Below are 13,388 nucleotides of genomic sequence, written 5' to 3' on the forward strand. Positions count from 1 at the left end.
AGGGCTCTATTTTGAACACCCTTACCAAGATGTAACCCAGACTGAAATTAATCAATTTGCAGTCCATGGAAAAAACAATTTTTTTGACAGATTTATTTTTCTAGTAAAACTTTTTATATGTGAATAAAGAGACAATGATAAAAAAAACGGAGAAATTTTAAAATGCTTTATTAATTATATTAGTAACATGCAAATTACTGCAGCAAAATGTTTCCAATTAGAGTTGGAATCTGCACTGCAGGTGTATATTGTCCAATTGAGTGTGATCACCAGTGATGCTGACTCCGCCCACTTTGAGACGCAGACGAGACTGCGATAGAGACAAACAGAGAAACGCGTGTGAACAAAGCTTAAGAATTTAGACAGAAAAACGATCTAATTTTTAGAGATGACTAGTAAACAACTACTAAACAAAGCATCTAAAAGTTAAGTTAAAGTTTTGTGAAATAACTTACTTGTTACGGCCTTGTTGAACCGGAGCTTCGAGCCGAAGTTAGTCGAGTCATCACCATAGATCGTGCTGTAACGTTATTAATCTGGAGGAAAGATTTACAAACACTGTTAATTCAAAGGAATCGGTGAGTTGTGGATTTATTTTCATATGTGATAAATTACAAGAGTGTGTTGTATTCCTATGTGTGTTGCAATGAAGTGATGTTAATTGTTTATGAACTATGGCCTAACTTATGTTGTAATAGGATGTTAAATGCTGGTGTGAAGAGTGAATACTGTGGAATACTGCAAAAGAATGAGTTTATAAAAATTTTTATCCTGTTTGTACAGGCCAGTTTTTGTTGTATATGTTGAAGTTTGGATTTTCTGCAGTGATTTGCGTGCATGGTGTGGATTCATCAAGCCGCGCTGAGAGAAGAGAAAGATGGCGAGCCCTTCAGACTGAATTTGGATCTTCTTATCCACTTGGTGGTAACGTTTTTCCCCTTCTGAACTCTGATGGACTGAGGTATATTTTTCTTAACTGAACTCATTGAATGGACTGAGGTGAACATAACTCTTGTTTGTGCAGTTCTGTGCCTTTGTTACATATTTCTTGAACAAAGTGTTTTTTGGTTACATATAAATTGTACATATTGAGGGAAATTCATGTGAATGGTTAGCGTTACTCTGATTTGAGTTTGCATTTGAAGCAAGTGAGTTATACACAGTTAAGACAAGAAAATTAGAACCTTAAATCAAACTAAACTAATTAAATTAAAGCAAATAGTCATATTTAAAAGAGAGAAACCAAGACTAAGCTAAAAAGGATAAAAAGAGAAATTCATCAACCAAAAGAGTCAAGAAAGAAAAAGGTTTTGCTGAATTTATTTTACCTGTTTTTTGGGGTTATTAATTCATTTCAAATAAGCACTTGATTGTAGTTGAATATATTGTATTTTTATTTTTTCCATTTTGTTAAAAGTTTGATATTTACTTTGGTTTATCATTTGTCATTTACTGTTCATCCTAACAACACTTCAAAATCAGAAAAAAAACTACATAACCATTAGAACAAAATCTAAAACCTCAAACGTGTGTTGTGATTTGCCTCCTGCAAGCTTTGATTCTTCTGATTGGCCCATTGATCTGACTCAGTGAATTGAAGAAAAAATATTAGCTACTGCCTGTTGGCATTGAGTCAAGCATTCAGCTAATATTACTTATGTTTACCACCTAACGAGCGGGTGTTACACATAGCATAATTATTCGATCACTAGTGGTTCAACAGGTAGATCTATAGATAAACTCATCTCTCAGGCATTTGATCAGACTGCGTGATGAGTACTCCCTGATCAATGCAATCAGTAATTCCAGATCAGGGAGCATTTAGAAATATCAATAGTGTGAGTTTGGTCAACTATTGATTGAGTCCTTAAACAAAAGCATGTTAGAATGAAACAGCTGTGCAGTTCCATTTCAAAGAAACTCTTGACATTGTGAAGAAGGCAAGATTCCTGTGTGTGCAGGAACAGATTTGTTCTTTTAATACTCAAATTTTTCCTAACAATCACATGACTTTCAGAAAATGGGCGTTGACTTCAGTACCCTATAAATAAGCAATCTGATCCAGTTATTCATCTAGTTCTCCTCGTCAGCTGAAGAAGGACAGACTTTTGAACAGATCATATTGTAAGTAAATCCATTTTACTGAATTATAATCTAAAAACAGAATTATATCTGAATGTCAAGACATTATTTGCAGTATTTGACTTAACATGTTATAGGCCTATGTGAAGTATATAACAGTGCATTTAAGGTTGGGGTACTTTAGCGCTGGGAAGATGAATCTGTATTTAAAATGGGTCATTAATGTAGTAGAAATGTGATTTTTTTTTTTTTTTTTTTTTAATTTGTTGCCTGCTAGACTGAGAAAAGACAGAAAATGTATTTTTGTATCATGGGGATAAAAGACAACAACTCCCAGAATGCTCTTGCTTCACTTCCCTGCGAGGTCACTCTAGGCACGGCTTCTAGATAACTGGATCACTTGCCCACCGCGTTCATTTTCATAAAATCAGTTCGGTTAGAGACACTACAATTAGAAACGGAGCGTGCCTGTTCGATATCTCTGCTATCGGTTCTGCTGTTGGTACTGAAGCAATGAAGAAAATACACTTACTATTTATTATCGCTATTAGATGTTATATTGCGAATTCTATATTGCCAGTCGTTTCTATGAACATTAACGAAATTAGCCGCTGCCTAATATTAAACCATGTGTTACATTGTTGCTAGTTGCAGAGAGAGAGAGAGAGAGAGAGAGAGAGAGAGAGAGAGAGAGAGAGAGAGATATCTCACACGGAGCTACAGCGCGACACAACAGTCTTAATGAGTGACGATGGCCAACAAAAGTTTAGTTGGTTACACTTCAGGCCTGTTATATTAATCTAATTGTATTTTCGATATTTGCTTCCAAGAATTATAAATAGATGATGAGGTAAAACTATTAAAAACTTGCCGCGTTCCGTCTTGCGCAACTTCCTTCCCTTCACAGCGGACCATTGGTTCCCCCTAAACCCCAAACTTGACATCAGAATACTAGCTGGCCTCCATTACACTCTTAATAGTGTATTAATAAATTAAATTTACTGATGTTGATCATACAACGTAAACTGAGCCAAAGTACTGCAAGTGTATTATATTTGCTCATAACTGACACTTATAAAAATAGCAATAAGGTGAGCGATATTTAATGTTCCAATCTATTGAAAATAAATATTTGTTTTATTTTATGCCTATTTTTGTATTTAGCATCACATTGCTTTGTAAGCTGAAAGACCCCACCTTCTGAACCAGTTAAGAGAGAATATCAGTTGTTATCAGAAAGGTAAGACTATCATTATTCTTACGTTTTAAAATGTAACATGTGCTTTTGTTATTTATTCATCCCGATTCAACCAATTCCATTTCCTAACACCAACCTCCTGAGTTATATAAAAAATTCAGTATTTAACTGAGAAGTTATTTGGAGTCATGTAATAAGATCATTCATCATCGATTCTGCATTTGTGTTTGTGATTTTAAGCCATTAAACTCTGGGAAAGTGTTTAGTGATCTAGTAATCTAATTGGTAACACTTTACAATACAGGTGCACTAATATGCATTAATTCATGCTTAACTAATGCACAGATAATCATGAGTTAATGTATTACTAATGATGAACTAACCCATTTATTAATGATTACTGCATCAGCAACTAATGAAGATTCATCATGATTAATAGATTAAGTAATCATTAAATTATTATTAGTTAAATGTGTCATAATGTATTAATTCCTTAATAACATTATATAAACTAATAACGTAAATTAACGTGTTAATTACCACAACGGGTCAAAGCCATGCATTTCAACTTCCAGTTGTCTGGTTTAATTAATCATTAGCTAATGATTTATAAAGGTATCATTATGTTATGACTTTATATGTTGGGGCGCATGACTATTAACTAATTCATTAAGTAATATGTAATTGTGGTTATGGGGTTTGAATTAATTTTGAATTAGTTAAAGTCATGTGCCTCAACTGTTACGTTCAACACAAAGGAAAACTGGTGCGAGGACTCAAGTGCAGATAAATGATAATTTATTATAAAAATAAACATAAATACAAAACAAACACCCACAAGGGGGCAAAACACATAAACTAGAAATAACAAGACACAACACAAAACATACCTAAGCGAATCACGGGGAAACAGGAGCTGTAGACAAGAGAACAATCCGGCAAAGACTGACAAACACAAGGAGCTTAAGAAGGGAAGAAATCAAGAGGGAACAGGTAGGAGAAATGAAACCAGTAACGAGATTAACAAGGGTATCTAACAGAGACACGAGTATGTGCTCAACATAACAAAACCCACGTGCACACAAGACAGGACAGGCATGTGACAGCAACAAGTAAAGTCATAACATAATGATACCTTTATAAATCATTAGCTGATGATTAATTAAAGCAGACAACTGGAAGTTGAAATGCATGACTTTGACCCGTTGTGGTAATTAACACGTTAATTTACGTTTTTAGTTAATATAATGTTATTAAGGAATTAATACATTATGACACATTTAACTAATAATAATTTAATGATTACTTAATCTATTAATCATGATGAATCTTCATTAGTTGCTGATGCAGTAATCATTAATAAATGGGTTAATTCACCATTAGTAATACATTAACTCTGTGCATTAGTTAAGCATGAATTAGTGCATATTAGTGCACCGTATTGTAAAGTGTTACCATCTAATTAATTCAAACAATCCAAAACAGCACTAATGTAAGGTCAGGCTGATTAGGCTACAAAGAGAATATAGACTCACAGCGCATTTTTTAAGTGATATTTCAGTGTGTGCTTTGCTAAAAAACACAAGCTCCGTCATATTCTGTGATTGTTTCTGAAGAACACAATTTTGGTGTCGTACAGTAAGCGTGTGAGAGTCTGTTATATTGATGCACAGAGAACGTGTGCACACTCTCGATCACTGATCTCACGCAGCATTCATTTACATTTAAGTACATTCATTATTTGCGTTGTTTCCACACACACACTCACTCAGTGTGAACTTTAATGATGACTAACCCAAATCAGTTCACCAAATCAGACTGAACCGTTCCAAACAGTTTGCATCTCTAGTAAGCAATAATCCACACATTTCTAAAGTTATGCACTTTTTGACGTGTCTGAGGGTGCGTTCACACTTGTCATGTTTGGTTCGATTAAAACGAACCCTGGTGCGGTTGCTCGGTTAGTGCGGTTCATTTGAACATATGTGAACGCTGCCACCCGAACTCTGGTGCGCACCAAACAAGCGGACCGAGACCGCTAAAAAGATGGGTCTCGGTCCGCTTCCAAACGAACTCTGGTGCGGTTCGATTGATATATGAACACAACACGGACCAAAGACATGTAAACGGACCAAAAACCGGACGTATAATGTCACAAGATGCCACGCATAATGCAGCTGATTTGACGACGCGGAAAGATCGGTGTACGTTATCCAAAATGAGTAACTTTAACGTTAGAGGGCAAACGTAGAGCAACGAGGAAGAGCCTCATCAATATTTGGTCTGACGAGCATGTTTCGATAATGCTAGAAAAAACGCACAAAAAGCATACCTGGCTCTTCTCATCAAAGCTCCTGTGTTGCCCATTATTAGCAGATACAGACGACAGAACGGCCGTCTCTTTTGCATAAGAGACGCCTGACTCTTTTCTGCACAACGGAGGAAATCCTGCTTGAATGTTTTGAACATTTTATGAGCTCTTCATGAGTTCTCAGCGGGTAAAAATAATGCCACATGTACACGCATAAAATGATCGCGTTTAATCCAGCACACAGCTTTGTTTTGAACATTTCATGAGCTCTTCACATGAGTTCTCTGGTAAAAAATAATAATGCCATATGTGTTACACGCATAAAATGATCGCGTTTAATCCAGCACACAGCGTTGTTTTGAACATTTCATGAGCTCTTCACATGAGTTCTCTGGTAAAAAATAATAATGCCATATGTGTTACACGCATAAAATGATCGCGTTTAATCCAGCACACAGCTTTGTTTTGAACATTTCATGAGCTCTTCACATGAGTTCTCTGGTAAAAAATAATAATGCCATATGTGTTACACGCATAAAATGATCGCGTTTAATCCAGCACACAGCGTTGTTTTGAATGTTGTGAACATTTCATGAGCTCTTCATGAGTTCTCTGGTAAAAAATAATGCCATATGTACACGCATAAAATGCCCGCGCGTGTAATCCGCACACAGCATTGTTTTGCATGTTCGGTAAACGAGCTCCTACGTCATATAAGCCGACCAATCAGGTTGTGGCCGTCTCCCTGTGCCTTTGGTTCGGTAACTTTAGGTTCGCTGTTAAAAATGCCCGTGTGAACGCTAAGCGGACCAGGACTATTATGTTTGTTTTTGTTTTTTGGTCCGGACCAAACGAACCAAACGAACCGAACTACAAGTGTGAACGCACCCTGACTCTCCCTCTGACTCTGAATAAATCAACATCCTGGAGTTATTCAGTTAACAGTACACTGACTAAACCTACTGATAAAGGGTTAATTTACCCAAAAATGAAAATTCGGTCATTAATTACTTACCCTAACGTTATTCGACACCTGTAAGACCTCCGTTCATCTTCGGGACACAATTAAAGATATTTTAGTTGAAATCCGATTGCTCAGAAAGGCCTCCATTGGCACAATGTACTTTACACTCTCAAAACCCATAAAAGGAGCTAAAAACGTTGTTACAAAGTCCATCTCACTACAGTGGCTCTACAATCATTTTAAAAAGTGGCAAGAATAGCTTTTATGCGCAAAAAAGAACCTAAATAATGGCTTGTATAGTGATGACCGATTTCAAAACTTGCTTTGAAGCGTTATGAATCAGCGAGTCAAATTATGATTTGGATCGCGTGCCAAACTGCTGAAATCAAACTGCTGGCGATCCAAACCACTAAATTGACTCACTGATTCATAACGCTTCAAAGCTTCATGTCTGCCTGAGCCATCGGATTTCAACTAAAATATCTTAATTTGTGTTCCGAAGATAAACAAAGGTCTTACGGGTGTCGAACGACATTAGGGTAAGGAATTAATAACAGAATTTTTATTTTGGGTGAATTAACCTTTTAAGAGAGAACTGATGATGATGAAGCGATGTTGTTGTTAGTAATCGTAGGTTTTTGTAGTCAAAGCGGCTGATTTAGGACATTTTTGGCGTCTCCGTGTGGTTCTGTTCGGTATCGCAGTTTGAGAGGTCTACATTTAAATGTCTAAAATTAAAACTATGGCATTGTTGTTGCGCTGTACACTTACCACTGTGATGAATTCTGTAAAGGTTCTTTGGTAATGTTTATTTTTATTTTATGGGTGCTTAGGTATGTATAAATGTATTGTATAATAGAATTATATGGACTCCTTATATTTGGTTATTTGGTTTCCTTTTGGAGTCTCCAGTGATCCTTGAAGCTTGCAGAAAATACAGTTTTGTGAGAATCAATATGATTGTTAACTTATGTTATAGCAAATTATGACGCAATTAATGTGTTTAAAAATAAATGTATAAATGTGTTTAAATATAATGTATGTATGCCAAATATAAATGGCAACTGCTTAATTTTACAATAAGCATGCAATTAATCATAGAACACAATTTATTTGTGCCCTTATTTATTCACTAATTTGAGACTCAAGACTAACAATATATTGTATTTCTAGTAGATGTAAGGATCTTAAGTGTCAAAAAAGTAAACTGAATGTTTTTGCAACTGAAATTGAAAATTGAATTGAAAAGGTTTTCTTTTTAATGTTTACTATATATATATATATATATATATATATATATATATATATATATATATATATATATATATATCTCTTTTAAATGTACAAGACTTCTGACACATTAAACGTACAGCTTTAAAAAATAAAGCTGTGTAAAATAACATGTTTCTGTTTTAAAATGACAGGGGAAAATATGGCAAGTCAAGAAGGTAAAACTGCTGTAATCATCAAGAAAAGCAAGTTAATTACAGATGGAAATCCTGCTCGATACAGTCTGCCAACAAGTTCAGACAATTCGGATCAATCTAAACCATATAGAAAAATTATCATTGGAGAGAGAGACAAAACAAAACCCCATAAAACCATTCTGATGGTGGGAGAAACAGGAACAGGAAAAACAACCCTGATCAACACGATGATCAACTACATGTTAGATGTTCAGAGAGAAGACAAGGTTTGGTTTGAGATCACAGATGACCAGAGTGACCGAACATCAGCTCAGAGTCAGACCTCCATCATCACTGTTTATGGGTTTTATCTACAAGAGAGTCCAATCCATCTGACAATCATCGACACTCCAGGATATGGAGACACACGTGGAGTTGATCTTGATACAGAGATCGCTGTGAGTTTGCTTAGTTTAAGTAAATCTGCAGAAGAGATCAATGAAATACATGCAGTGTGTCTGGTGATCAAATCAACACAGAATCGACTCTCTGACAGACAGATGTACATATTTGATGCTGTTCAGTCTTTGTTTGGAAAAGATACTGCTGAAAACATTGTCTTGCTCTTCACACACTCAGATGGAGCTAAACCTAAAAATGCCCTGACGGCTGTTAAAGAAGCTAAAATCAAGTGTGCAGTGAATGACAAGAATCAGCCAGTGTATTTCCTGTTTAACAACTGTCAGTCAGAACCTGCTGATGAAGATGAAGATGATGATGATGAATATCATGAACAGAGGCTGAAACTATCATGGAAGTGCAGTTTTACTGGAACAGTGCAATTGTTCAGGTTTCTTGACACAATACAACCGAAATCCCTGAAGATGACACGAGATGTGTTACAGAAACGGAAGCAGTTGGAGGCAAATATCAATAATCTACAGGCGCGTGTTGAAACGACTGAACTAAAGAAAAAGGTGCTGAAACAAACTCAAGAAGCTCTGGAGAAGAACAAGAAAGATGTCAAGAACAATAAGAACTTTGAGTATGAGGTTGAAGTGCCCTACAAAGAGAAGGTTGATATTGATACTTCTAAAGCCTATAAGGCAACAATCTGCACTGTCTGTGAGGAGAACTGTCATTATCCAGGATGCTGGTGGGCCACCCTTCTCTCGTGGTGTGAAGTGCTGAAAGATGAGCACTGTACAGTGTGCACTAATAGATGCCACCTCAGAGAACACGTCAAAGAAGCAAAAATATATGTCACAAAGATAAAGAGGGAGAAGAGGACATATGAACATTTAAAGAAGAAATATGAAGGCAAAATGATGGAGTTGAATGACTGTGCATCTATGGTCAAGAACCTGGAAGAAGAGCTGCAAGAATTAGAGAAAGAGAAAAAAAAGCTGGTGAATGAATCTTTTCACTGTGTGGAAACTCTGCAGGTGATCGCACTCAACACTGTTTCTCTGAACACACTTGAGCACATTGATTTTCTGATTGAGAAGCTGAAGGAAATAAATGAGCCTGAAAAGGCAGAAAAACTGGAAAACATCAAGAAGAGAGCAGCAGAGGAAAAAAAAGTCAATAAACATAAATGATGCCTGAGCTCAAATGATGCTGAAACTTTGAAAATCTGAAAATAGCATCCTGAAAATGTTACTGCTTCATAATTAATGTGATGTTCCGCTATATTATCATTGATCGTTATTGCAATGTTATATCAATCTAACATTTTTCTATCATCACACTTCCCTGTTTCCCATTTGTAAGTTGCTTTGAATAAACTGCATTTGCTAAATCAACTAAAGTTAAATACTGATGATTACTGTGAATTATGTATATTAATTTATACCATAAGATACTAATACTGTAAAAGCAACAAATAGCCAGAACATTATTTTTTCTTAAAAGTATGTGCATGTAATCATTGTAACTAAGAGGCTGTTAGAGACTATATTATCAAGCACTGCCATCTAGACAAAATGTTGAGAAAAAGGTGAAAAACTCTTTATTATAAATGTTGCCTGTGCTGTTAATTTTAAGAAATTTAGGCCTTGTATTTACCGATTCATGCTTCATGCGCTTCAAGAATATACAGAGAGATTATTAAATGCTTTCACTTGTATTTCGCTTCTATCAATACATTTATTTAACCAGCAGTTTTGGTTTGGTTTGTTTTTTTTATGTATGCATGTGTTCATTTAACTGTGAAATGTAAAATCAATGTGGAATCAATATTACAGTACCAATATTAAAATCAATATAATCTATGTGATTTTTTTTGGCCTCACATGTTTATTGTTTATTGTGTCCCCAAATAGTGAGGAAAAAATCCTCTATAGGATCTAGAAATAATCTGTGGCCGTTGTCACAAAACATATTAAGGCTAAAAGTAGCTCCTTGCTGATTTAAAGGGTCATGAATCCCCCTGCTGCAACTGTGTTTTTTCACACCTTCAATTTGAAAAGCACTCCAAAAAGGGGCGTGGTCGACTGTGAAAAGGTGGGATGGGTATTGTGTGGAAAGAGGGAATGGTTTGCATAAATAGGGGAGTGTCATTAGGCACATTAAGATTAGCACCAACAGCAGCAGTTACAGCAGTTCTGAGACATGTTCTTGGTTCACTTTGGCATTGTTAACAACAGAGATTAGATGAGGGATGAGTACAGCAAATGAGAGAGCTCTGAGGTCATAAATGGCATGCAGCAGGAAGAACAGAGATCGCAAGTCATTCAGCTCTTCAAATCAGCATAATTCAGTGAGAAATTAAATGTTATTCTGTATGATGAAATATTTTGCAAACATGAGATAAAACTATATTTGTCCAAATATGCACACTGTTTGACAAGATGAACAACGTGCCGATGAGGTTATGCTCTCATAAGAGAACATGAACCACCCACAAACATGCTTCTGATGTGATAGAGGATTGAAGCCCATGGAGATGTACTCGGCGGGGAAGCCTCACTGTAATCTTAGATCGGGGTAAAAGCGAAGGGGTTTGAGGTTTCATAGTCTTGACCGCGCATCTGAAGCACAGAGCACGCTGGGTTGCCGTGACAATCCGCGCTGTCACTCGGCAGCCAGAATAAATCTATATTCGTCCAAATATGAAAACTATTTCACTAACAGTCCGAACACATGCGGTTTAGTGCATGTCTGTGACCACAAATAAAATGGAGAAGATGTGGCTTTTGATTCTTGTTGATATTTCATTAAAATTATTGTTCATTTGTTATTTTGCACTCCTGACATAAATGTCAACACTTGCAGGTTCGGCGTGCAATTCCTCAAGTTCATTTTACTTTATGGAGCCTTTGTGGCAAAGCCTTCCACAGACAGCGTCCTGGTTACAGCTCGCTCTGCGCCCTTACGTTACTTCGTATCAGCACAACGCCTCACTTTCCTTTAGCTTCCAAATCTTCCCCACCATGACTCTACATTAATGATGGAAGAAGAACCTGACAGAACGTATGTTTACCTGCACTTTTTGGGTGAAACGTCCACCGGAAGCGCTAAGTGGTAATATTTTTTCTCCATTCCCAGACTGATCTCATGAAATGGTTTATTAGGCGGCCGCATATGTGGCAAAAAAAAAAAAACCTAACACCAAAAAAATTCTAACAAAAGTTTTTTCAGCTGTTTTTTGTAGTATTAGGTGTCCTTAATAATTATACAAGTTTACCAAAGTTTGACCACTAGAAAGGTGTAATTTTCAAGATGGGCAGGAAGTCCTTAAAATATCCTAACTCCTTCACTATTTGACCTAGTCAAGTAATCTTGGTGTCTAACCCCATGTTTTCTGGGTCTATGAATCCATTGGACTTGTCTAAATTGCACTGACATAATAACATACTTATGGAATACATGTTTTTGTGAGATTACTATAAGGTTTATCTTTGTTTGGGGTGAACCAGAGATGTAAACGATTTAGCCCGCCATGTAACTCCTTCTACTCCAGTACGTGTTTTTGGACACATAGCCTTTTTTTTTTTTTTTGCTAAAACACAGACTTGGCGTTCAATGTAAAAGTTATTGCACCCAAAAGTAACTTAAATTTGATTTGTATAACTTTGATCATAAACAACTGAATTAGCCCGAACAGAGGCCTGTGTGTGAACCCTCTAAAATGGTCACTCATTTCAATTTGAATAAGGTAATACATATGTAATGCATAATTTATTGATGTTTTGAGTATAAAGGTGGCATTATAATAAACCCCCCAAAAAAGTGAGTGCTTCTAATTGACTCTAATTGACACAATTCGTCGTTGAAGTCTATGGGGTCGCTGTTTCCATTTCTTTTACTGTCTATGGCTATATGAGAACACAAGACCCAGATTATCCATCCTTATAAAGGCTATTCATATTCACATCTATGTTTTGGATGAATATTTTGGCGGGCCCTGTCTCAGCTGCCTTTACAGATGAGCCATGGCCGTTTGATCGAAATAATTCAGGAAATACCTAAAATAAGTGTTTTTCTGTAAAATGTTTAATGAAGAGTTCTTAGATTTTGTTTGCACTTTATTTAAATTAGAATATTTGACATCAATGGTACAGTTTTTGTTTGGCCATTCATTTGACTTTTTTTTTTTTTTTTTCATTGTGAGTACTGGCACCAATTGCCCCATTGCATCTGCTGGTAATTGCATGAATTATTATCAACATTATTTTTTTATTATGTAAATGAGAACCACTGTAAATTGTCATTAATGGCATAATTAATATAAAAGCCAAGCTAATAATTTTACAGATATTGTTTGTATTTTTTACAGTTTTAAGTAGGCCTACAATTTAAAATAAAACGTCTGCAAAACAATTAGTAATTTATAACAGTTTTTAAAAATATGTAGCTTCATTGGTCAGGCAATTTTTTTTATATTTTTTGTATTTTTTATAGTTGACTTAATTAAATGCACTCTATTATAACTGTAGAGCTTCCTTTTATAACGTTTTTATCCCTTCAATAAAGGGAAATAAATTAATTTGCAACTGTCTTGTAAATCACTTGATCTTCAAGATTTTTTTTAAAGATTGGTTGGGCACAATTTTCACAAGCAATACACCGTGTTAAGTGTTAAACCGCCAATGGCTCTATAACATCAGAAGAGGGGAGGCGGATGGCATTACACCATTTAATATTACAGTATGTATGTCATCATGTGATACTGTAAACGGATAAAGTTCAGTTACGGTATAGAATCAGTCATATGGCACAGTGAGAACATTTACTGTATTGGCATAAACTCTTCTACATCACAAAACCTCATGGCTGTGTCATAACTTCACCTTTTGATAACACACTGAATAGATACTGTTACAAACATTATGAATTAAATGCAAATGAGGTAATGGAAGTGTATTTTTTTAATGTGGCATCTGTAGCATGTGTTACTGTAAGTAAATCATATACTAAACATGT

General features: G+C 35.7%; 1 protein-coding gene across 4 annotated transcripts; it reads left to right on the forward strand.

The window, feature by feature from the left end:
- Positions 1–294: 294 nt before the first annotated feature.
- On the forward strand, positions 295–10,233 carry LOC137063675 (uncharacterized). Of its 4 annotated transcripts, none has more exons than XM_067434943.1 (5): positions 295–578; positions 826–961; positions 2,018–2,124; positions 3,247–3,322; positions 7,980–10,233. In XM_067434943.1, exon 5 carries the CDS (start codon positions 7,988–7,990, stop codon positions 9,560–9,562), a length of 1,575 nt encoding a protein of 524 aa, XP_067291044.1. In that variant the 5' UTR covers positions 295–578; positions 826–961; positions 2,018–2,124; positions 3,247–3,322; positions 7,980–7,987; the 3' UTR covers positions 9,563–10,233. The 4 variants fall into 4 exon arrangements, with proteins under 4 accessions (XP_067291044.1, XP_067291040.1, XP_067291043.1 ...); XM_067434939.1 differs by having other exon boundaries at positions 826–924; XM_067434942.1 differs by having other exon boundaries at positions 826–921.
- Positions 10,234–13,388: the final 3,155 nt, after the last annotated feature.

This window comes from Pseudorasbora parva, chromosome 24 (genome assembly GCF_024679245.1).
Source record: "Pseudorasbora parva isolate DD20220531a chromosome 24, ASM2467924v1, whole genome shotgun sequence".
NCBI lineage: Eukaryota > Metazoa > Chordata > Actinopteri > Cypriniformes > Gobionidae > Pseudorasbora > Pseudorasbora parva.